The sequence below is a fragment of the Lycium barbarum genome, chromosome 2 (genome assembly GCF_019175385.1).
Source record: "Lycium barbarum isolate Lr01 chromosome 2, ASM1917538v2, whole genome shotgun sequence".
NCBI lineage: Eukaryota > Viridiplantae > Streptophyta > Magnoliopsida > Solanales > Solanaceae > Lycium > Lycium barbarum.
In genome coordinates, this window is record NC_083338.1 from 125952806 (window position 1) to 125979700 (window position 26895).

The following is a 26895-nucleotide window of genomic DNA, read 5'->3' on the forward strand; positions in this document are numbered from 1 at the left end:
TACTTGTAATATTCTTCCAGATAAATATTTTGATGTTATGAGCCTTGTATGGCAACATTTCAGATAGTTCTTATTATATTTCAGACCTATTTGGATTATTAGTAGCTCTTGTGCTGACTCAGACCAGATGCCTTGGGTAGAAGATGTATTCTGCACTTATTCTCTTTTAATTGATATTGAGGTTTATTATTATTTACATTGTTCTTCTGCTGTGATAGTTTGCATGTTAGGTAACGGCAAGGGTTCAGTCCTACCAAGGTGGGAAATGGTAGGTAATCCGCACGACTAAGCGATTTTAGGGTCGTGACATGTATGGCTTGCACCATACTTTTTTTTCTAATGTGTTTCACTTTTGTTCAAACTCTTTATTGTCCTTTGCATATTCTTTTACAGCCCTCCCGCCCCCTCCGCCTCACAGATCAAGAATTGGGGTCTCATAGTCACTAGCCAATATGCTTTTCTCTCATGCATGCCTTTCTTCGTTCATGGTTCAATATTTATTCTTGTAACATAGATCTTTTATATCATTAAGAATTATTTATTTCGTAATAAAAACTCTTACTATTATTTAGATGAATGAATTTAATAGCTCTCACTTGATAACGTAACACCTCGTAGATTCAAGTTAGGTTTGAACTCATTAAATGCTTGTGGTTAGACCCCAACCATAAAATTAATGTGTATTCACATGTAGAAGTAAATATCTAAGCGTGTATGTACAAAATATCGGAGTTGAAAGGAATGAAAGAAACAAAGTAGAGAAGAAACTGGGTCGAGATACGCCAAAATATGGATCGTTTATCACTATATATCTATCGCATATCCAACATCGTAGGCTTCATAAATTGACATATGACCAACATACGGACCGTATGTCCAACATACAGGTTGTATGTGGTGGCCGTCTGTTGCATGTCGGGATAGAAACTTATAAATATGAAATTTCTAATATCTTAAACCCTACTTCATTATGGATGAGTTTTTGAGAGCTATTTTGGCCATCATCTAAGGTGGGTTCCCTTATCATTCTATTGTCAAATTACATCATATTAACAATGATTAACGCGAGATTATCATCCCAATCTATAGGTTGTTGAAATTCAACCCAAAATCAATTGAAAAGTAATTTTGAGGATTTCTTCAAAAGTAAGAACTTTATTTCTTCTAATGGATGCTTCTAATTACTTAAAAAGGGTAATAGGATGATGCCAAAGTCTTATAATTCGTTGGGATTGAACCATATTATGCAGAAACTATTCTAGGCTTGAACCCTAGTTTCACGAAAAATGATAGAATTTAGAATTCGATCAAACACAATATGTACCACTCCAATTTAATGAATGTGGAGTGATTGTTTAGGCATTGGCACGTGCATTTGGGGATTATAATTAGCGGGATTTGAGGTATGTCGAATCCTTCAAACATACTTTCGAACTTGCTTCTCAACTTGCGGTTTTGAATGAGCTTCTATGCACACGTGGACAAGCTTGCATGGTTACTTATGTTCAGAACCAATCGGTAATTGTTAGAATGATAATCTATTATTGTTTCTTCACCTCTTACTTCTGAAGTACAGTGTTATATGAAATTTGGTTTTTCAATATCACAATTAGTAAAAACAAAATGTCTGAAGTCAGGCTTTGCCAATGCCACAATTTTAGTACAAAAAATGTTTGAAGTTGGCCTAGGTAAGGCCACAATTTCTGTAAAAAAATTATGAAGTTAGGCCTTGTCAATGCCACAACTTCAATTAAAGATTGTCTGAAGTTGGTCTTAGCAAGGCCAGAACTCAATAAAAAATATATGTGATTAGGCCTTGCCAATGCCACATCTTCAAACATTATGCCACAACTTCAGTAAAAATGTCTAAAGCTGGCCATATCAAGTCCACGACTTCATGAAAAAAACATTCCGAAATTGATCTTGAAAAGCCAAACAAAATTTCAAGGCAATTTTTTTTTATTAAGTTCGAAATCAGATGCGAATTTTCAACTTCAGTCGTGTATGTCTAAAGATATTTTTTACTGAACCGAGTAAACTAACAAAAACTTTTTAACTTCGAGTATAAATTAAATGGTGGTCCCAAAGCGTGTATTTTCACACTTCTCTCGATAAATATTATTGTATTTAAAGTATATTCATAGAATTTACTATATTAGCTTATTTACTTCAAAGATTGAACATAAATGTCCAGACTTAATTTTCTCTGCTACATATGAAATGTTATTTTTGTTCATAAAATATTTCATATTAAAATCTATTTATATATATAACGTTATAGAAATTTATCAAATGTTTAAGATTGAACATAATGTCAAAATTTGAGATTATTTTGCTACATTATATTAATAAGATTGGTATGGAATTCTCTTAAGCTATATTTGTCCTACTTTAATGCATGCAGATCTCCACTTATAAAATAATATTTTACTATATATATAGATGAACTGATATAATGGCATTCTCTTCCAACTCCGTATCCTAATTCAGCGCAAACTATCTCTAGATAGCAAAGTGAAAAGTAGAATTGATCTGCACATCTCTCTATTCCAATAGAAAATGTTAGCCTTCATCCATGATATTGGGGCTATCACTACCAATAAGGGCCTGCTTCCATAATAGACTTTGAAACCATTGCCTTCCCTTTCGATGTTCGATCCCGGACACCATGACTTGCCTTCAAACGGGCTTCACCTTCAAAGGAGAGTAATCGATCTGCGGATAGCAAGGCCAATGAAGATCAAATTTACCTAGGGTCTGAGTCGTGTCTTGTCCTTGATTCCTCTCATGTCCTTCTTTCCTTCGCTTAGGGACTCACTAGCACACTCCTTGCTGCTTTTGTGCTTGATGGCTTCTGATAAAAACTAATGATAGAGATCCTTCTCTAAAAGCTGTTATTCAATCCGTCCCTGAGAGTGAGAGGAGTCATAGGAATTCACATTGCCTTTTATGGCTTGGAATTCTTATTGTATAGAATAAATGTATTGAGAAATGCCTTTCTTTTCTTACATTAAAATATTCTCTGCCTTTTCTCAGCTTGACACCTACTTTAGAACCATCCTTTCCTAAGTACGACAAATCTTCTTTGTAAACTAAGTCTAAGGCACGCTTGATAGCAGGAAGCTAGTGACCTCTTCCAGCTCATTAACTAGAACTTGTACGAGGCATCACAGTGGGGATAGTCTTCTGTCTGATTCTTGGGTCCAGGTCGAGCCTCTTTTAAATTAAATCTCTGCCTCTCGTCTAAATCGAGTTGACCTCGAATTGAGATTAGGTTCAACTCTTATTGGTTCGTCGAGAATGTTCACCTGAGGTCTTTCCTCAATCCAAGAATGTTCAGGAAAATGACTTCAACTCGAAAGTCGCACAAATCCAAAATTTCTACCCTTGGGAGTGAGTCCCTATGCCGTGGAAATCCTTTCTACCTAAAATGGGTGAGGATTTACCTATCCTTCATTCATAACCCATTCCCGCTTCGGCGAAAATAAGGGACTTTCTTCTGATTCCTTATCCTCACAACAGAAACTGACATCCACTCCCCCTCCAAATAAGACTTCGGGAACTATAAAGAGGTTGCTTGATATATCTAGCCATACCATCTGATTTGACAGGGCATGCTTATTTGGAGGTTCAGGGTCTGGTCTGCCGCCGGACAACTTTCTTGACTTATGTTATCTTCGCTTGTAGCTGAACAGTTTGAGCCTTCTCTGGGAATGGAAAAGGATGGTACTGATCGATTTGTATGCCGACAATGCTTTCTATTTTTGCACTTCACTATCCCAAACATCTTTCTATGACACCCTGCCCGACATCATCAGGAGTAAGCCCCTTTTTCTTATGTTTTTCAATCGCCTTTGTTTATTGTGAATCCGTTTGACATATATGCCTTCACTCGGGCCTAAAAAAAGCAAAGAAATATTGAAGTGACGTTCAATCGCGTGGTCGCAATGCTGCCTCCACGTAAGCCCTTCGGTCACCATGCCGACTTTGGTCCGCTCGAAAGGACATAACCTTGGCCAGCCTTCCCCGCTACCACTAATATCATAGCCCATACACCAGCTAGAGGGTACCTTCCGCTCCCCAACTGAGCAAAATGGAGCAAATTCGGTTGAGGCCCGGGAGATGAGGGAAAGGAGAGAGAAGAAAAGGGAAGATTCTGCTAAGACTCAATTCCCCCTGCCAGAGCTCCCCGAACCTGAAGTGGAAGGAGAGGGTAGTTCAAGCCACTTGACTCTAAGGAAAGGGGGTGGTCTAGTGAGTAGAAGCATTAAATGATTTGGACAATTGTCGCGCTAGGCGGAGCAGGTAGCCTACAAGGAAGGTTGGGGCAGGTAGAATTGAAATCTTAGATCAAAACACTATGTATGGATGGTATGAACTGCCCAAATAAGAATTCTTGAACAACAAATAACCAGTTCATATATTTCATGACCAAGAAGTAATGGATTCTCTTTAGGATAGGACCTTGAAAGACGAAGGAAGGATGGAATGCCAACAGGCGTCTATTATATTAGATTTACCCGATAGTCCCCATTTTGGGAATGTCCAGTGCCAAAGTTACTGAATGGGTAAGTCACCAATCCTTGGACTATGTAATGTACTTTATCTGCTAGGTTGAGAGCGGGCATTTTACCAGAGGTTTCTAATCTATCCTTGTGTGATTCCTGTTGAAGCATATACTCAGAATGGGTGCAAGGCGGACTGATTTTAAAGCGGACTTCCCATTCATTAGACAGAGAAGATACCCAAGATTTCGCGATCCGCAGCCGAATTTATTCCAATTCCAAGAGCTCGGAATTGAAATCAGTATTGATATACCGATTCGATCTAAGCTCTCTTATTGAGAATGCTCATTCAATGAATGAGCATTCTCAATATTATGCCTTGAAGAGGACTCGAACCTCCACGCTCTTTAGCACGAGATTTCGAGTCTCGCGTGTCTACCATTTCACCACCAAAGCATCTTAAAAGTGAATTGTATTCCATGATTATGATATCTATGTAGTGCTGATGTATGGCATATATAACAAAGGTGGATCTATTGATCGGTCATGTTATATAGGCCTGAGTTGGACATCCAATTGCTTCGATTTGGATTATCTGGAGAATGTAATGCCTGATATATATCAAAAAGATGGACAATCAAACCTATTTATCGATTCACTCAAAGAGGTGAATAGGGGTCCCAATAGAGATATGTAAAAAGCAGGTTCGATTACGCGTATTCCTAATCCTAAATGGAACGTAACGATGTAGGGATGCATATGTAAACATATTATCTATCTAGATATGCCTGAATGACCTCTTCTCATAATGAGAATGTATATAACCCTATTCCGGCCTGGTCCAGTATAGAATGAACTTATAATCAAGGAATCGACTCGATCATCAGATTATAAGTTCATAACCCTAGCCCATTCCCATTTTGGGCGAAACAGATCTACTAATTCTTTGATTCCAGTTAGTAAGAGGGATCTTGAACTAAGAAATAGACCCAAAAAGCTAAAAAAAAAAAAAGGCTATCCTGAGTAATTGCAATAATCAGGTTCATTGATATTCCTAAAATAGTAGATGCTATATATATATATATATGCCCTGATTAATTTATTTTAGACGAATTTTACTTCTCTTAGAAGTCGTTTGGATTTTAAATTTGAAATTTTATGTTTGTTTGTGACATTATGAACAAATTTTAACTTTAACTTGAAATTCTACAAACAATGCTGCAAATACCCTTGGGAACCACGAACCGATTCCCAAGGCTTAAGATGAATAGAACTTTTAAGAGGTAGCATCTATCAGGAGAACATGATAATCTCCATACAAATTCACTCATCCTAAATATTAGTTGGATAAAATCAACTCCAATTCTTATTTGTTCGATGCGACGGAGAAGGCTCAGAGTATTAATGTCATTTGAAATTGAAGCCCTAACTCCTGTACCCAGCCCAATATTTTTTTTTACAAAGTCGTGAGATTATGTCGCTACGAAGAACAAATAAGGAAGCACTAGAGGTCAGCTCGACCATCATAGTCATTACTGCTTCGTGATTAAAATGAAGCAATACCATCAAGTAGCAATCACCAGAAATATTGAACCAAAAAAATTCTTGCGAAGATGGTTTTCCTTGTATATAAGCCATATAATGTAAAAATAACGATATAACCAATTACATACCCCACAACCTCCCACAGCCTAGACAGAGTCATTTTTGGAGACAATGCTAGGGCGAGAATAATGTCTCGGGTATTTAGTGGAGTTATTTTTTTTTTCATATTGGAAATTTATTATCTAGGGATATTAATGCAGATGTCCATGCGCTCAAATTAACTGTTCATTTAAAAATAAAATGTATTACACCCCGTACTGAGATTTTCTTTAAAAAATACACAACAAATATCTATGTTGTACACATTTGGCCTTTGGGATGTATAATTTACATGTTTTGTATCTTAATAGTATACATCAGTGCTACTCAACTATATTTCAACTTTGAGACCCATAATATAGGAGTATAGTAATATTTAGCCTCATTGTTTGGTTCTTTACACCCTTCTACTCGATCATTGCATATTTACAAAACATATAATATAATTTTCATGTTTTTAATATGTTTTGCATTAATTTCCTTGAGGTAAACACAATGTATATGAAACCATAAAACCTTAAATCTCTACTTAAAGGAAAAATAAATATTTAAAAACAAAGAAAAAAATCATATTTTATTTAAAAAACTTATACTATTGTATACATGGATTATACTGCTATTTTAAAGCATATCAGCTTATATATATATTAGATATACAGAGGAAAAAATATAACACATGCACATAAAGATTTTCAACTTTTTTAGAATCAAATCAAATTTCCTTTCTTTATAAAAAGAAAGATAGTAATTTCAAGCTATGCAAAAAGCATCTTCAAAAGTGTTTAACTATACACCCAACCATCCATCCTAGGCACAGGATTACTCTTTGGCTTGCTATACTAAAGAGGTTGGCTAACAGTTGATAGGCTCCTCATGTTTGGGATTCAAGTGCCACCAACATGTGTCTTCTGCAATAATAGAGTAGAAACTTTTGACCACCTGTTCTTTAGATGCCCCATCACAAACAGCCTGTGGCAGAGAGTTGTTGAGGTGGTTGAATGTTTTTAGAACCATTAGTGAGTGGATGGATGAAGTGACCTTGGGCCAACAATTTTGCTAGACAGAAGTCTAGGAAGAAGTGCAATTATATGTTGTGTGTTTGCTAGGTGTGTGGCAGTTTTGTAGAGGGAAAGAAATGGCATCAGATTCAACAAGGGTTTGCTTCAACTTTCAACCAAATAGAGTATGTAGGAAAATTGCTATCCATATCCACATTCAGGGCAGAATTATTTAGAAATGGCAAGGCCCTTTGATGACTGTCAACACCATGCCTTGATCATGTAGAAGGCTAGACAATGGCTCCATCACACAGGGCCCTGCTTTCCTTTTAGCTTAGTTTCAGTGATGAATTGTAATAATTATATGCATCGCTTGTTTTGCTGTTTAGAAATAGCAACTATGATCTGCTCATATGTTTGCTCTAGGTCTCTTATATTCAGGAAATAGGTGGTTTATACCTATTTGGCTTTGTAATTCTCAAGTTGGTTAATAAATATTTTATTTACCCAAAAAAAAAAGACCAAAGATTTTTAGGCTGATTTAAAATTACAAAAAGTATAAAAATTAAGTACTATTATAGGAAACTAAAACTCAAAATCTGATATATTAGATTGAACACTAAAAAAATCTTAAGAATATCTTGACATTTTAAAAAGTTGTATTGTAAAATTTACGACATATTTTATAACCGTGTGAAGTGCAAAAAAGTTCACTAGTTTTAATGATAAGATGAAAGTAGGATTTAGTGTTTTTCTAATAACAAATGTAAAATTGTAAATTAACAAACAAAAAAACAAATACACGTAAAGAGCACCTAACCTCATGACCATCTTCCGGCAAGGATGTCATGAGAATCAATCCTCCAACAAGCCTCTACTTACTAAAAGAACTGATGTAACAATAAGCCACACCTAATAGCCTTTTTGGACTGTCTAAGTTGTGCCTATCCTAATTATACAATTTTGTTTAATCTGTGTACTCAATCTATCAATATCTACATGTGTCCCCTCTGATATTGTCCAATTCCTTGCTTGCCAAACATGGTATATAATTGCCTCGCATAGAGCTGCTACCACTTCTTTATAAAATTGTTGCCAATGTCTTCTCTTGATTCTGGCCAGCACTTGTTTAGTTTCCCCAGCTGGTATTTGCACTCCTGCTCATTGTACAATAGCATTGAAGATCCTCTTGTCCAAGCACAGTCAAATAGCATATGGACTTGTGTTTCATTGGCCTGAGCATCACATAAGCTACATTTAGTGTTGTCTACTGGAATATTCAATCTTTGAAGCCTATCCTTGTGAATAATCTGCCCTGCACAGCAATCCAAACAATGAACCTATGTGTAGGTTGAAGTACATTGCTCCATATTAAATAAGCAACTCTCATTCTTCTTTGGTAACCCAACATTTAACATAGGTAGCAGAAATGGAATATTTCCTATTACTTGTCAGAACATAGGACTCTTGCTGGGAATACCCACTCATATGCATTCAACTTCCTTCAATACCAACTACCCTTCTCTGTCCCAGTTTATATGATATACCATTCTTTTTAGTTTGTCCAAAAAAGAAAGAAAGAAAGAATTTTAATTGAAACTTCTCCTTTTACTCTTAATGAAATGAATTAAAGACACACAAATATCTATGACTTATTTTAGATCACATGTTTCAAATATCTATTTTTTTTCTTAAACTCCGTACTTATTCAAACTATTTCACATAAATTGGGACGGAGGGTATCTTGTGGAGGAATGTGTTCCCAAATGTTGTGCTTGTTTTTCATATACACTCCATGCACTCATCTGACCCAAAGAACATCTTTATTGCTTGCTAATTGCCACAACAATTTACCAATAGAAGTTATAGTCCACAGTCAGGGGCGGATCCAGGGCTACCCGAACACCTTTGGTAAAAAATTAAATTGTATATATACGGTATGTTTTAATTTTATGTACGTATATAGATTTTGAATACCCTGAACAAAAGATAAGAGGTTGATTTAGGGGGTTCAAATATCACTTTGAGGTTCCAAGTTCAAATCTTATGCACTACATTTGTATTTTTCGAACCCCCTTAACGAAAATTCTAGATCCGCTACAGTCCACAGTTAACTGCCTTTTATAGTCCTCCATATTTCTTTGACACACACGTTATCCCATACTACTAGTGTTGACTTCCTCTTATCCTGTGTGATACGATGCAGATCCCCCCAACAACAATAACAACAACAACAACCTGGTGAAATCCCACAATGTGGGGTCTGAGGAGGGTAAAGTGTACGCAGACCTTACTCCTACCAAGGTAGGACTGTTGTTTCCAAAAGACTCTCGGCTCAATAGATAGCCTAAAAAGAGGTCAGATAAATCCAAGAAATTCAAAGCGATATGAAATGAAAATAATGAAAGCGACTAAGCCATGATGAAGCAGTTTGCAAAGGGACAGTATCTATCACAGATAAAAGTAAGATAATCAAAGTACAGAAAATAATAGATAGTAGCAGAAATCAAAGCACAAGAAATTATAAATGCGACTACTAGTATGAAAGGATAAACGAGACTATCTACTAGCTTTCTACCCTAATGTGGGTACTCCTATACCCTCCTATCTAAGGTCATGTCCTCGGTAAGCTGTAACTGTGCCATGTCATGGCTAATCACCTCTCCCCGATACTTCTTCGGCCTACCCCAACCCCTTCAGAAACCATCCACGGCCAGCCTCTCACACCTCCGCACTGGGGCATCTGTGTCTCTCCTCTTCACATGCTCAAACCATCTTCAGTCTCGCTCATGTCTTCCACCGAGGCCACTCCCACTATGAATTGAGAATAGTATTGAAATAATAATCTGAAGCCTTCCTGCGTAAGCAATTGTTTAGAGTAAAATGTGGCAATTCTACTAGTAATTTTCTCTGTGAGGTGGTGACACTCCATTTTGCTCCACTTCTTAGAGGAAAGTGGTAGTCCAAGGTACCTTATAAGGAATGTGCCCAAGGTGAACCCTGTCCTCTACATTAGGTGTTCCTTTGTTTGCTCACCCCTACCACAAAGATACTTGACTTGTTCATGTTTGCAACTACACCAGTGACAATGTTGAAGTGTTGCAATGCTTCCATGAATCTAGCTATTGATTGACCGTTCCCTTTACAGAAAATCATTAAGTCATCTGCAAATATCAGATGAGTTAACCTGACCGGTTCACACATAGGATGATAGCGAAAATCAGGCAAGTCACTCATGCATTTCAGGGTCCTTGACAAATACTCCACAATCGGAATAAAAATGAGTGAAGACATGGGATCACCCTGTCTTGATCCCCTCTTTCCTAGGATTTAGTGTTCAATCACAATTTTTTCAAGATTCTTGTAGAGATGTCCATTTTATACTGCTGTATTTGCAAGAGTTCTACTAAAGCTGAGTTTGTGACAAATGATCTCTAGGCTTTCAAAATTTGTACACGGTTATAGCTGAAGAGGGATTAATTTTTCCTTTTAATCAGAGAAATCACTTAATGAGAGCGAGACCCGTAATAAATCTCCTTCCTCCGAAAATCATAGAATTATCATTTTGGGAATCCATTTACAACAAACTTAAACAAAAGGATATCAACAAGTTTGCGTTGGCTTACAGTTTCTTTTTCATTTTGAAGTGAGCCAACTCTTATCGAGCCCACCAGAATATCCCAAAAACTCCAAAAGGCAACTCAGTATTCAAACATCTGAATTAATTTGTTTTGTCCAACAATAAGATGTCAACCAGAAATCCTTTCCTTTTCAGGAGAGGTGATATTTCTTGTATCAAAGGAGTGTCAGGTTTATACATATATCACAAGAGCTTGAGGTACTTGATGACACAAAATAAGTTAAACCTGCACGGGTATTTCTCACCAGCCCTGTAGTGTTTTTTTTTTTTGGGAGGGGGTGGCTTCTTGAAATTCATAGTAAAAATGGTAGGCTCTGGCCACCTTTGTAATATAGTTTAGAAATAGCCAATTTTCAGTTACCAACTTTTTTACCCTTGGTTATTTGAGTGTAAACACAGGAAGCTTTTATATTCTCTTATCTCTTCCTCTTCCTCAGGACCTCAGGCGTGTCATCTAAATTTTAGGCTCTCAATATGTTGTGCTCTCTCTCACTGTGAAACTCAACCCTCAATCCTTAACTCTCGTCTCCATTGTTCCCCTCCCCTTCTATGTTCTCTCTTTAGTTTTTGGCGCTTCTTTGTGTTGAACATGTGTTTGATGATATTCAATGGCATGGATTTTGAACTTTATGTCATGATTTTTCTTGCCCCATTAAAGTCTCTGTTTCCCGGCAGTGGTTTTAATTACAAGGTTGAAATGCAAAACAATAGCAATTTTAAAATGTTATAGACGCACTGAAAAGTTGAAAATGCAGGCTTTAAAGTCTGAAAATGACAACCAAAATCAGAAGTTTGAGAAGAAAATTCCATCGTTGTCTACTAATGTGAACTTAAACTTCAACCTACGTGTGAAACTCTATAAAACCTTGAGTTTCAGTTGTAGAACCACGAACCAAGAGGCGGAGTCAAAATTTTGACTTTATATGTTCTGAATTTTAGAACGACGACTTTAAGTGTTAATAACTAGGTTCTAAACTAAATATTTGTACATATTTAAATAAAATTCAGATAAAGAATAAAATAAGAACTTTAAAAAATAAGTAGGTAGTGAGCGGGGGTGGTGGAGGGGTGGGTGGTTGTGGGATGAGGGCAGCGGTAGTGGGTAGTAGGGTGGGGGTGAGTGGTTGTGGGGGTGCGGTTGGGTGGTGGTGTGGGGTAGTAAGTGGTGGAGGGGTGGGTGGTGTGAGGTGGGTGGTTGTGGGATGAGGATGGGGGTAGTGGGGTGAGTGGTTGTAGGGTGGGGTGGTGTGAGGTAGGTGGTAGGGTGGGGTGGGGGTAAGTGGCGTGGGTGGGGTGGGGGTGAGTGGTAGGATGGGGGTGAGGCGAATGATGGAGCGTGGGGCAGTGGTGGGGTAGGGGTGAGTGGTAGGGTGGAAATGGGAGTGGGGTGGATGGTGGAGAGTGGAGCAGGGGTGAGTGGGGGTGAGTGGTAGGGTGGGGTGAGGTGGATGGTGGAGGGCAAGGTATAGTGGGAAAATGAAATACGTAACCACGGAATAATTTCATAGCAACGCATGAGCAAAAGTTACTAGGGAGAATGAATTAAAAGGGACAAACAAGTTTGTCCATTGAGTGGAGTCCTTCAAGTTTTATATATTAGGTAGGAGTGACAAGTAAGTGGTTAGTGTTAATGAGGTCAAACCTCATTAAAAAGACTTTTCCCAACAGCCCCAAAAAAATAATTAAAACTCTGGGTCTGAAAATAATTAAAACGTAGATATTATTTATTTGTGCTTAAATAGATTGTTAAAAACACTACTTGGAAGGAGATTTGGTGTAAAAAAAAAAAAAAAAAACTCCATTGTAGGGTTTGTTGAATTTGAAATTTTGGATCTAAAAATTGATTATTTTTTCAAGTGGGTGTTCTTGAAAATCACTATAAACACCTGAGAGAAGCTAAATATCAAATTTGAGATTATTCAACGATGATTTGAGTGCTTTTCGAAAATAAATTTTATAACCAACAAATAAACTTTTGCAGCCGCGAACAACTATAGGAGTTGTTGAACAACTACATTAGTTGTTGGACAGCTATTAAAGTTATTCCCACAACTATGATAGTTGTTTCAGTATTTAATAATCATAATCTTTAAGTTACTATGTGTATAATCACTTGATTAATATTCAATTATAATCAAATCAATAAGTTTATGTCTAATAATATGTTGAATCTCTCGATTAATCTTTAACTATCATTAAATTTTTTAGCTAATATTTTACTATGCGTTGTATCGCTTTGTTGATATTCACTTATAATGAATTAGTCGTTATATTTATAGTTGTCCTAAAATAACTTCAATTGCTTCTATACTTTATATAGTTGCCCAACAATTATTTTTAATTGTTCCATCAACTGCTTGAGTTGTTCCAATAATTTCTTAAGTTGTCCCAACAACTATGTCAGTTGTTCCATCATTTTATGTAGGTATCCTAACAACACTTAAATAATTCATAGAATCGTTAATACAATAATCTATATTATACTCAGTAATTCATCGAATATCTTGATTGATCATCAATTGTCATTACATACTTACTTTATGTGTAATATTCCAAAAAATCACTCAATCTTCAATTATTATTGAATCACTGTGTTTATGCCCAACATAATAATAGAATCACCTTGATCGACCTTCAATTCTTACTAAATCACTATGCTTATCCAAAATTATTCATAATATGGCTCGAGTGATCACCCATTTTTATTATTACTTTGTTTATGTGTAGTGCTCAGTACATTCACTTCGACTTTTCTTTAATTGCTAAGTGAATCACTACCTTTATCCTTAGTAATTTCCATTATGGCGCAATTGATCATTAATTTTCATTAAATTACTTTGTGTATGTGTAATAATTCATACAATCACTCCTTCGACTTCAATTGCTATCAAATCACCTACATCTATCCCTATAGCATGGAACAATTGATCATTAATTTTCGTTAAATTACTTATTTTATGTGTAATAATTCGTATTATTGTTCAATCGATCTTCAATTGTTATTGGCCACTACGTTCATCCTTAATTCATAGAATGGTTCAATTGATAATCAATTGTCGTTATCTCACTTCGTTTATGTGCAATAACACATAAAATGACTCGATCGAATCTTCAATTGTCTTTGACCACTACGGTTATTCTTAATAACAATAGAATGACTCAAGTGAGCATCAATTGTCATTATCACTACGTTTATCCTTGATAAGACATAAATGACTCAATTGATAATCATTTGTCATTAAATCATTTAATTTATGTGTAAGAACACATATAATTGCTTCGATCGACTTTAATTGTCATTGAATTACCATGCATATAATTTCTCGATCGATCCTTTAATTGCCATTGCATCACCATGTTTATCCTTAACTAACCATTTAATAGCTCAATTCATCATTGGTTGTCGTTAAATCAGCTTAATTATGTGTGATAATTCATAGAAAGCTCTCAATCGATCTTCAATTGGTTATTGAATCACTAACCAGTGTTTAAAAGTCGGGGGCGTAAGACGAGGCTTTTTACGTAAGCCTCATGGGACTTTAATTTTTAGGTATTTCATAAAAGGATATAATTATAATAAATACTTTTAAATAGGTAAAATAGCGTAAAAAATTGAAGAAAACTATAAATATATGCTCCATCCCCACAAAAAAACTAATCAGAACAATCTATTATACGCTACTTACAAGCACAAGTGATTGCTACTTTTTTGAGATAGTAGAAGATAAGATAAATTATTGGAAAATAACATATATTAGGCATTCTAGCAATTAAAAAAGGTCGTGACTTTTAAATTTAATGTTTCAGTTCCTTTTTAAAATATTTGAGTAATTACTAGTTGACTTTTGAGAATTTGGGCATTATATTGAGGACTTATTTAACAATTTTTGTTTTAACTTGAAGAAGTTTTCTGGGCTTACCCCCCAACAAAAAAAAACTCGGCCCAAATTCCCAAACGTACCCCCGAATTGCTGGGCGTACGCCTTTTGATACTTTCGCCTCAAACCATCACCCCGGGGCATTTTTGATACGTCCCGGCTCGAGGCTCGCCCCGAAAACGCCTTTTAAAACACTTTCACTATGTTTATCCTTAATAATTTAACGAATGAATCAATTTTTATTAAATCAGTTACTTTGTGTGCAATAATTCATAGAATAGATCGACCGATCTTCAAATGTCATTGAATCACTATATTTATCCTTAATGATTCATAATTTAGCTTAATTGATCATCAGTTTTCATTAATTCACTTAGCTTATGTGTAATAATTCATAGAATCACTTGAAATCTTCCATTATCAAGTTATTACAATTATCATGTTACTTACATTTATGCCCAATAACTACTTTAGGTGTGGCAACAACTATAGAAGTTGTTCCAACAATTTTAGCAGTTGTTCGACAACTTCAATAGTTGGTCCGACAACTACTCTAGTTGTATGACAACTACTAAAATTGTTGGCTTACCCCTAATAGAATTTTTCAACAACTTCAAAAGTTGTCCGACAACTACAGTAATAATTCTAGGACAACTGCCTAAGTTGTTGAAAAAAATCAATAAATTTAGCATGTGGTGATTACTGTAATAGAATGACTCCATTAATGCAACATAATTCATAGAATGACTTGTTACCACAATTCTAAAATTTACATCAAGGTTGTTTGTTAAACTTAGATCAAGTAATAATAGCAACGTCAAATACTTATGACAAATACAATCTCTTTCTCCCCTAAACATTAAGTTATATAACAAAAACTTAGAAATATTTGAGGTCATTACATTGTGCCTGAAATATAAAAAGATAAGAATTATTAAGAATCTATAATACAAATGATTGTAGGTCCCAACCTCTACTTAATTGCTAGAACAAATGTTAAAATTATCTAAATAACTACTGCCATTGATGGACAACTGCTGAAGTTGTCCTAACAACTAGTTAAGTTTTTTCCACAACTGCAATAGTTGTTGGGACACGTAGTATCGAATTTGAACCAGTAAGATCCATTTCATATAGTAAAATGTTAATTTAGTCATGATTTTTAAATATTCGAACATCTTTGACAGATGATGGAACAACTATTGAAGTTACGGGAACAACTATCGTAGTTGTGGGAACAATAATAACTGCTGTTTCAAGAACTTTAATATTACTTGTTACAATAACTTTAATAGTTGTCCAGCAACTAATGTAGTTGTCCGCCCAACAACTAATGTAGTTGTCGAACAACTCCTATAGTTGTTCGCGACTGCAAAAACTTATTTATTGGTTCTAAAATTTATTTTCAAAAATCACCATTGAATAATCTCAAATTTTATATTTGGCTTCTGTCAGATGTTTACATTGATTTTCAAGAACGCCCACTCAAAATAATAACCAAATTTCAACTCTGAATTGTCAACTTCAACAAACTCAACAATGGAGTTTTAGTTTTTCTTACACCAAATCTCCTTCCAAGTAGTGTTTTAACAATCTGTTTAAGTACAAACAAATACTGTCTACTTAATTATGCAACAATTCACCAATTATTTCGAATTTCAATCACAAATTTATAACCCAAAAACTTCACAACTCAAAAAGTTGGGGCTAAGTGAATGCCTTTTGATTTTTATAAAGAAAAGAGTTCTTTTGTATCTCTAATTTTGAATTTTACAAGTTAGCCCTCATTTTACTTAATTAGTGTTTAAGTGAGTAAAACAAAAAAGAAAAAGAAAATGAGACCCACTTGTCCCATTTTCTTAATTGAAGATTAGAAAAAGAAAATGAGACCCACTTGTCCCATTTTCTTAATTGAAGATTTGGATGTCCTCCCCACCTCATTCTCCCAAGTTGTTGGGTTAGACCAAACTTGTTTCGGTCTTCTAGCTCTGCCCTTGCACGAGCCATGAAGCTCAAGGATTACGGTTGTAGTACCACTAGCTGTGTTCTTGATTTTCAATTGCAGAACCACTAAATTAATTTAGTTGTAGAACCACAGACTTTAAGACTCTGTTGTCACTACACCAGTGCTCGTATGTTGGAAATCTCAATAAGTGTGACTCCATGCTCTTCAAACACAAGTATTAAAGGCAAGATGAATTCCAGCACACTGCTATATTGATACCGTTATGCGTATGCAGTCCATAAATATACCTGATGGATAAAACTAATCGGAGTGGATCAGGAAAAAGTGTGAACGGAGGATCTCCTCAGAAAAATATGCAAAGTTTCCATTTTTTATGGAATTCCAAGCTTCGAGATCTTACAGATGTTTTTGAGAATCGTCATTAACCAAACTAATAAAGGCAGTGGAGGATAAATCAAAAAGTTAAATATAATTTACTTTGGAAGAAATTTGCATATATACATGTATGTAGTAAGCAAGTGCAAACTTGAAAAAATTGCACCTCAAAATAACCAGTAAATATGTTTTGCTCAACTTGTCCATAAACAAAATGTTATCTTCTCCAGTGCGAAAAACATAGCTTGCAACAATAGAAGAATACAAGAAATTCATTGGAGATGATCGAAAAGTCGCTTCCAGAGAAACATCAGTAAGCAACATCCTTTTCTACTGGGCACCCAAAAGAGCCAACTACCAAAACGCGGTCCTATCAAAATCTAAATCTTGATGTTGAAGTAATCATGGTCAAAATGATGCAATCTCACATATCCATCTTCACCACCACTTGCGAAACTGCAAAATCAAATAGGGAGTTCACACGACACCCAAGATGAAAGAATCAATTAACTTGGTCAACATAGAAGCTTATACATATTCATTCAAACATGGAAATTGATATAAGAGGTAATCAGAAACCACACACGTTTTAACAAGACAACAAAAGTTGAAAGATGCATAGCATAGCACACATTTGGGGCATTCCAGTAACTCAAATCACATAGTTCTTAGCAGACATCAGACAGAAGATAAGATTAGGGCAACAATAAAAGACATGTTTGCTGGACCATGACATGAGAAGTCATTTCAGCTGCCACACGATCTAGGTTGCAACTACAAGTGAGGAAGTTCAAAGGAGCTGTGCTTAGTATATTTTATAGTTCTTTTCATTCAAATTGGTCTTGTTCTAGTCAGAAGAACATCACAAGTTGCTCAGGAAATCAAATTTCAAGGTTGAAAGGGTAAAAATAGTTGCCTTAATTTTCTATCTGAGTTATCCTAAGATAAGTCCACCTTTTTCTTAAACAGGAACCTTTTTGTTCATTAATCATTACTTTTTGATAATTATGCGACTAAAAAGAACTGATTAGGAACCACTATCACTCTTATTAAACTTAATTGTTAAAAAAGCACATCTTCATCTTTCTCAGATGGAGTTAGCAGTAGTACTACAAAAAGAGACGAGAAGACAAGAAAAATTGAGTTTTATGATCAGTTACCTTTTCCCATCAGGATTGAAAGCCAAAGCATTAATTGGTCCAAAATGCCCTTTAACGCCTCCGATTTCTTCAGTAAGAATCTGATGCATATCCAGACATAAATTACAAACACTCCAAAATGTTATGAAACCAAATCAGACTTATTTTGTCTCCTCTTTCCCTTTATCAGGGCGGGGGAGATAATTCCTAACACCAAAATATCTCTGGTTACCTTGTCATAGAATTTGGCCTCAAACTTTCCAGCACGATGATCAGTAGTGGTGACAGCCGAAGCATCCTGACCACCTCCCAAAACCACCTATAGGCCATGAGCAGCATAGATTAGAAAGACATTTGTAGAATTACAGAGCTCCTCGGAGCAATTGTTGCTTGCGCAAACATGACACCGAATTTTTAGACTAGCAAAAGCAAACCCATGCAAACATCTCCAATTTTTTTTTTTGGTTATTTTCTTAAACAGTAATAAGACATCTCCTCTGTAGTCCTTACAGCAAAAACATCTCCTCTTTTGTTTCATCAGTAAAACATGCGCCATGATGCATGGAATGTTACTGAAAGTTCACACAGCAAAGTGAGTAGGGGAATAAATAATCAAATCCTGGTTCTAAGTTTCTTTATCCTGCGAATGATTAAAAATCTCTTGCAGTATAAATGGTTTAATCAGTTTCTTGTAATAGTGGACTTGTAACTCTCCATCAAAAAAAAAAAAACTTTTTGAGATTAAAAGACCTCATTTAAGATAGATGACTGTGAACACTGATAATTAAAACAAAGGGTGCTGCAAGTGAGAGACATTATCTTCAGGGAGCAAAGGGTAACTGCATGAATATTTGAACATTTTAACTCATTCCACAGGAAAAAGAACGCTACATAGAGATAACAGATATTGTGCTGCATAGAGACGACAGATATTTATCGCAGCAGAACCATTCGATTTATTAGCTAAGGAGTGAGTCAATACATACATGATTAAGAAGCGGTGACATAGCAACAGCATTCACTGGTCGTTCAGTTGTATAGTTCTTAATAAGTGTCAAAGTTCTGATGTCCCAGAGCTGGAAAATCAACAGAGATTAGAAGAAAAAAAGAGGAAATATAGAAACGAAAAAAAAAAACAAAGTGGATATGGACATGCATAGCAGAAAAATCAGAAATGAAATATTTGCTAGTGAGTTGTGCAAGAACTAAGAATGAAACAATGGTCGTACTTCCAAGGGCTATAAGGAACTACCTTTGCAGATTTATCAAGGGAACCAGTAATGAAGTGCGAACCATCCACTGATTTTTGTAGTGATGTAATACCCTTTTTATGACCGATTTCCTTATCAGACTCCTTCAATATCTTTCCAGTCTGCAAAGTTTGAAAAACCATCAAAACACTACACTAGCTTAGAAGAACAGAGAGACCTATCTTAAAACTAAATTAAAATTTAGAAAAAAACAAAACAAACAACCAAACAGATAGTACTATGTGAATAGTGCAAAAACCAGGCCCACCTGACAAATCACCAAACTGTTCAAAAAAAATTAAATAAAGTATCTAGAGTAATAAGCCAAAATATCTATTGAATTTGACAGCACATATTTCCATGAACCTGAAACACACTAACGTACCTCGACATCCCATATACGTATTACAGCATCTTCACCAGCACTTATAATTGTTTTATTCAGGGGTCCCCACACAGCTCTGTTGATTCTTCCCTGGGGACCCTTTAAGATAAGCACCGAATCACCAATTTCTAAAATAATAAGAAGATGATTTGTTAGTTACTGTGAACGTCAAAATCAAGATATGAGAGTCACAAAGTTCAAGTTAAGGAAAGATAAATTGGGTCAGTTAAAATTTAGAATAGGAGAGCAACCGCCAGGGAAACAGTAGCAAACTTTACAAGGCATATCCCATCGTCTCAAATTCCAAAGCACATCAATGTGTTAGCTGTGACAACTCTGAAGCATATTAGGCTTAACCCTCAACAACAAATATACCTTAAAGCTATGCACCTTTACATCTTTTTGTATTAATCAAATCAGTGTTGTTAAAGGCGAGCGCCTTCTCGCCTTTGGCAAGAGGCGTGGCGTGGCGAGGCTGCTGCGCCTTTTATGGCCATGGCGAGCAGACCTTCAAAAGGCGCGCCAATGGCGAGAAAGGCACTAATGGCGCCAAGGCGAGGCGCCCAGTTATGGCGAGGCGAGCAGACCTTTTAAAAAAAAAAAAAAAGTGGAGGACTTAAATGAAGTGGAGAACTTAAATAAAAATAGCAGCTAGGGTTTTCTGTTTGCCTCCTCCTCTCTTCTCCTTCAAGGTTTCAGGTACGTCTCTTTCTCCTTCTTTTTCTTCAGTTCTTCTTTCTTCCTCCTGTATTTTCAACTTCTGCTTCTTCTTCTGTTCTTCTTCTTTCTTCTTCTTTTTTTCCGGCGACAACTGCCCTATTTCCGGCCACCTCTGTTTTTTTTTCCTTCTTCTATTCTCTTATTCTTTTTCTGTTTTTTCTCCTCTGTTTTTTTCTCCTCTGTTGTTTGCTCTGTTTTTCCTCCTCTGTTTTTTCCTCTTTTTTTTTCTCTGTTTGGAAATCTTGAAGATCTTGAATTTGAATAGACTTTTAGTATTGCACTATTGCTTTAATTTTAGTGTTGCTTGTCTTGTCACTTATGAATTATTGAGTCATTGACTCATTCAAGTTCTAGACTTTTAGTATCTACTATCTACTTTTAATTTTTAAATTGAAATATTTGCTAATATGTTATTGCTAGTGAGATTTTGATTATTTACATATGCAATTAAATATTTTAATTTTTTGGTATTTATTGGCGCCGCACTTCAAAAAGGCGAGCGCCTCGCCGCGCGCCGCACCTTAAGGCGAGGCAGGCCCTTGTCGCCTTTTGTCGCCGCGCGCCGTCCAAAACACTGAATCAAATAGAAAGGAAAACCCTGGTGTTCCATTCACTTGCTCATATACCCTACACGTTTTTATGGTAGTCATCTTTGCTTTTGATAACTTAGTCTACAGGTCAATTTTTTCCAATTATCTAAGTTCTGGTTTACATGGAATAAAGGAAAATGTGTAACTAATTAGATAATTATTAACGATAAATGAATTTAAAAGAAACAAGAGGAAGTATACAATGACTAGAACAATTTTTTCATTAGAAAATGAACTTAAAAAGGCTGAGGGAGAAATAGAAGTCATCCGCTTTGCGCACAGACACAATAACCAAGTTCCATATCTCTAAAGAATTATCTAACTCTAGAGCTATAAGGACATGTGATTGTAATACTAATAGGTCTGGTATCTTTTAAGCTGCTTTGTTTGAAGTATGGGAGTAAGCTCTGTTCTGTCAGCTTCCAACACGCATAAATAAATTCGCTTCACATACCCAAAGGCATCATGCTCCAAAACCAACATATAGTTTCTAAGGGCGCTAAGTGGCCAGTGGTAGAGGAACTCCAGTAGTGAATGAACGTGGTTTTGCTCCACTATCATGTGTACTTATCATAGAGAATAAATGATTTTTGGGTTTCTGCACGGATTTTGGTTTTGGCAAGTGTCTGGATAACAAAGATGCAAACATGGAAGTTGGGTTTTGCTATAACTGATGGCAGAATCAGTACCATGAGGGAACCTTAGGCAGGTTAAGTCTCCGTTCTGTTTTCAGTATGGGAACAGAGACCAGTGCAGATGCATAATAAAACCGGGTGGCCGGAATTGGCAAGTCAGAGAGCAATGGAACAGCCCATTAATTCAACATATTTTGACAATTACTCATATGCTGATATTTATAATGACAGGTTTCTTCAATGATAATAGCCACCATAGACACACCAGAAACAATCTCGACAACCAAAAAATCAGTACAAAAGGACAAAACAGACAAACATCTGATAAACGATGTCAATCATGTCAAAACATGATAAAACTAAATAAGAATACAGCAAAATCGCTATAGTTCATTGGTGACTTGAGAAATTTATTCAAGATATATCTAAGTCATTTAGAAACCATCTACCATGCTTATATGGTCGTAATCAAATAGAAATGCATCTGTTTAGCTTTGAATGAAGCTCATAAAAGAGTCCACAGTTCGCATCTCTGAAAAGGAAGCACGGTGGGTTTAAGAATAGCTAAGGTAGAGACATGAAGCCTATGCACAAGGAACTTGAAACCTCATAGAAAAAAGGAATCTTACTTGGTGCTTTCACAATAAGTCAATTCATTATTTGCAATTTTAAAGAAAAGAGAAAACAAACAAAACATATACTTCACAAACACAAATATAACCAACAATTACTTGTCACGAAAAGAACCAACAATTAAACAAGATAACAACAAAAGATCAACCTTAGAGTTCTAGAAACTTACGGTCACTGGGGTCTCTGCTGATGCGTTTAACATGGATAGCAGATGTGAGTCCCATAAAAGGATCAGTGGTGATCACTGCAAGCTTTTCGCCAACCGAAAAATCAACAGACCTAGCAGGGGAGTCAAAGCCGAATGTGTACAGCTGGGTACCAGTTTGGACGTCCCACAGCATTGCAGTCTGATCAGCACTTCCAGTTATTAGCCTGGACGAATCCCCTTTAGAAAATGATCCACAAGTCAATAACCACAGACGATCCATTTTACCATAGTTATAATGAACCTTTTAACTCAGACAAATAAAAACAACAAAACGCACTTCTCTCGTTCTGTGAATTTCAATATTCATTTAACCTCTTTTTTAAAAAAAAAAACAAGTTAACAAGCACTGGACCTCTAAGCTCTTGTAAGGCAAAAACGAAAAAGAGCCTGTTTGAATGGGCTTATAACTTATGGATTTTGGCTTATTTTTGTTATTTTGGCTTAAAAACACCTTTTTTATCTTACCCAAACACTGCAAAATGCTTAAAAGCCATTTTGACTTAACAGCACTTAAAATAAGTCAATCCAAACACACTCAAAACCCAAAGAGCTATAACTACTTTACTACTTTCAAGTATCACTTCACAGGAGATAATCAACAATTTTCTACGAAATTGATTAATTAATTCGTTTCAGGTGCGGCAGTTTTTAGACAGCTTTTGTACACCTTATCTAATCCACCAGGCAATAGCAGTAACTGAGATAAAATCTCTAGGTTATTACTTCTAGCATCACACATTCAGCCATAACCTACAGAATTAAATGGTTTAAAACTCTCTTTAACCAGCAAATCCCCGAGGGCCAGTGGCGCATGATTCTAAATTCGGTAGATGATGAGCCTTCCTTTACCCTTCTCCACTTAAATACCTGTCCTTTTTTCCAAGAAGAGTACGAACCCAAGACATCACGGTGTGTGCTCTTACCACACTGGCGTTTTTACTAGGGCACGTGAACAGTGAACCCATGGTCTCTCCGTAAACCTAGGTATTTTATGTATATATATCCTCTAAAATTGGCAAAATACTCTCACCATTTAGTGCATCCATTGGTATTATACCCATTTAATACATTTTGTCCTTCTTTTTCCGTAGTGCATCCATGTTCTAGAAACCCTAGATTCGCCTCTTCTCACTACTAAACCAAAATCCCTTGATTTCTAACATGTATTGCTTATTTAAATAATCAGTAACACAAGCTTCATTATCCAAAGAAAAATCGGGCCTATACTAAATTATTTTTAGACCCAAAATTCGCTAATTTAAATAATAAGATAATCAAGCAAAGGAAAGGGAGAAAGAATAATAATGTAAAAAAGGACATACTGGAAACGTCGCAGCACCAAACGGCACCGTTATGGCCACGATAAGTGCCGAGGCGTTCGCCGTTATGGGCAAACCAAACGGTAGGGGTATGGTCCTTAGCGCAAGAGAAGAGGAGATCTCCATCTCTGTTGTATTTCAAGAAAGTTAAAGGCCTTTCATGCCCCTTCATCAATATTGGCCTCATCTTGATTCCTTTACTTCGTCACGCAGCAGTGTTGTAGAATGAAGAGGATGTTGGGAATAAACTGAGAGGAGCGAAAGAAACTAGGTTGTTCAGGGGTTTGGTTTTTGTTTATTAGACTTGGGCTAGGATACCCAGTTAGACTTGGGCCAGGATTATATTGGGTCATTTGCACTTTTGTCTCTGTTTTGTGCTGTTCCTTAATTTTCTGGACTTCAAATGGGCTACTTTTTGAATTTTTGTCTTTCAAAATCGAACTTAATACCTGCGCGCTTACATGACTTGGCATAAGTTTAGTTTTGAAGGACAAAAATTAAAGACCAGTCATTTGAAGGAAAACTGTGCAATTACTTCGATTATACTTTCAAATGGCCCATAATGTTTTTTGGTTTATTAAATAAAAGTATATAAACATATTTATACATTGGTAAAAATTGACCTTACGTTAAAAATTAAACGTATTTGACAAGAATCTTAAAACTAGACTTCTCAGACTAAACTATATTAACAGCATATGCCATTTAGGGTACTTCAAAAAAAAATCTCAAAAATAACACTAAAACTAAAGTGTATATATATATATATATATATATATATATATATAGTGTCTATGTTCGTGCTTTGCACGAATACATCTTTCTATGAAATGCATACACAAAATAAAAACTTTTAACTACTTAGGTATTCTAAAAATAATTGTTATTGTAAAACTTGTACGAAGTACCGTTTACCACGAATTTAGGTAATCAATTGAATTTGTAAGTGAGGTATAGGATATGTGGATGAGCTTTAATCTATTTGGTTGGTAGGAAATGTATATGGATTTGCTGCAATAGATATGTGTCTATATGTGTGATTGTCGTGAGCAAGTGAATCGAAATTGGTGATTTACACTAAATATATGTATTAAATAATATGTAAGTATTGGATGAGTAAATAAATCTAAAGAAGAACACACAAATCCGGACCAATATCAGAGAGAGAGAGAGATTTTATATATTTTGCTATTACATTGTTCTAGATCTGAAAAAGCTAACCGTTGAAAGTAGAGAAATGCCTCCTGTTTATATTTTTTCCTTATGAGCCTTCTATACAACATAAAGCCCTTTTGAATAAAGAAACCCCTAAAAGGATAAGGTTGGGTCGTACGGTCTGACACTCGTACGATTGGCAATACAATGTGACAGAACGGTCTTGACGCGTGGCAATTGTGTAACTGATCACCCGGACTAACGGCCACGATCACCTGGACTAACGGCCACGATCAACTCGGACTAACGTCCACGATCAACTCGGCTATAGAGAAACTGAACCAAATCATTTTACTTCGCTTTCTTCTGATCAACCACTTCTAGTGCGATACCTTCGGTCCGAAATCATGCTCGTTCTTGTTTCTTTCTTCTCTCGATTCGCGGTCTCACCGGTCTAGCATAGATCCGATTTTTACCGTATACAGATAGTCCCCACACTTTCTGGATTGTAGTTTTACCGGAGTAATAGGAAATGGCCCATAAGCTCGTTCTTGTCTTTTCATTTTGGCGGGAACAGTTACGTCACGTTCCTCTGCCATCAGCCACGTGTCTCATCCCGAGCGGCCAACTTTGGAAAACGCTGTAATGCACGTCGTTTCAAATCACGTCTCATTAATTGTGGGACACGTGGCATCCCCCAATTAGCTGGGATCTGTAACCGTCTCGGTTCCCATGCCTATATAAGGCCTTTCACCCTTTCATTGCTCCATTTTACTTCACTTTCTTCTTCTCCACTTCTAATCATCTTCATCTCATATTTCTTTGTTGATTTCAACTGTTTTCTCCCCTCGATTCGTTACTTAAATTGTGTGTAAGAAAACCAACCCTGCCAACTTCTTCATTTGTTGTTTTCCTATCAAAAGTGCTGCTTTTTTTCTTCTCACTTTGCCATTTTGAATTTTTTTCAACTTATCATTCACTCTTTTTGTTTAACTTGTTCCTTTTCCCTTTTTGAATTCGCCAATCTCCTTTCCATAACTTCCAAACGTCTGCCAACACCGAAACCACCTTCAATGATGTTCCGGTTTCTTCTCAAGGAACCGAGCCAACTTTTCAACCCAAGGGAAAAATCGCCTTTGAGCCTACTGCTTTGGACATTGTACCGTCCAAACCCAACTATAACAAGGATTTTGAAGTTGAGAAACCTTCTCCGGTTGTTGATAGAGGGTTTGATGTAAGACGGTACCCGTCGTCCATTATTGAGAACAAACTTGATCAAGTCCGGGCTGATTGCGGATGGGATAACCGTCCGGTACAAGTGTTTTCCCCCGGACCTGATGAATCGATCACAGATCATCGGGAGGGCTTCCTAAACGTTTACACCTATCCTTTTGCACTCAAGTTCAACCCCCTAATCGACCCGGTTATTTTGGATATGTGCCGGACATATAATGTAACCCTGGACTAGATTGGTCCGATTGTTTGGAGGACCGTGGCCTGCCTCTGGCTATAGGCCAACAACTTGAAGAAGGAGTTCACGATGGCTCACTTCATCCGATTGTATTCCCCGAGGTTGTTCCGAGTGGGTGTAATAAAGCCCGCCAAGTGAAGCCGGAACCCAATCTTTTTGAAGATGGATGAAGATAGAGACCGAGGTTGGCTAGAGCGCTACGTCCGGCTGAGGACCACGGACATTATTCCGGCCAACTATATACCCTTTCCGGAGAGGTGGAATGATAGTCGTAAGTGTCTCAGTTATTTTAATAGTTACTTTTGAATGCTTTGTCAAACACTAGTCATTTCATATTATCACGATTTGTCCCCTTCTTTATGCCAGCCGTGGCATGGATACCTC

The 26895-nt window shown here is 36.3% G+C and overlaps 1 protein-coding gene across 1 annotated transcript; it reads right to left on the reverse strand.

Annotated features, from left to right (window-relative positions):
* Positions 1 to 17081: 17081 nt before the first annotated feature.
* Positions 17082 to 24152, reverse strand: LOC132627110 (eukaryotic translation initiation factor 3 subunit I-like). The gene is made up of 8 exons (XM_060342234.1): positions 23889 to 24152; positions 22528 to 22743; positions 19781 to 19908; positions 19398 to 19517; positions 19132 to 19221; positions 18378 to 18464; positions 18167 to 18246; positions 17082 to 17462 (listed from the first exon to the last, which is right to left on the reverse strand). Exons 1-8 carry the CDS (start codon positions 24070 to 24072, stop codon positions 17387 to 17389), a joined length of 981 nt encoding a protein of 326 aa, XP_060198217.1. The 5' UTR covers positions 24073 to 24152; the 3' UTR covers positions 17082 to 17386.
* Between the last annotated feature and the right edge of the window lie 2743 nt (positions 24153 to 26895).

Coding starts and splice junctions, on each gene's coding strand:
- LOC132627110 (XM_060342234.1), bottom strand. CDS start 24,072: ATGAGGCCAATATTGATGAAGGGGCATGAAAGGCCTTTAACTTTCTTG. Junction 19,518..19,780: donor TACGTATATGGGATGTCGAG/GTACGTTAGTGT, acceptor CAAACTTTGCAG/ACTGGAAAGATATTGAAGGA. Junction 17,463..18,166: donor TTCAATCCTGATGGGAAAAG/GTAACTGATCAT, acceptor TTGATTTTGCAG/TTTCGCAAGTGGTGGTGAAG.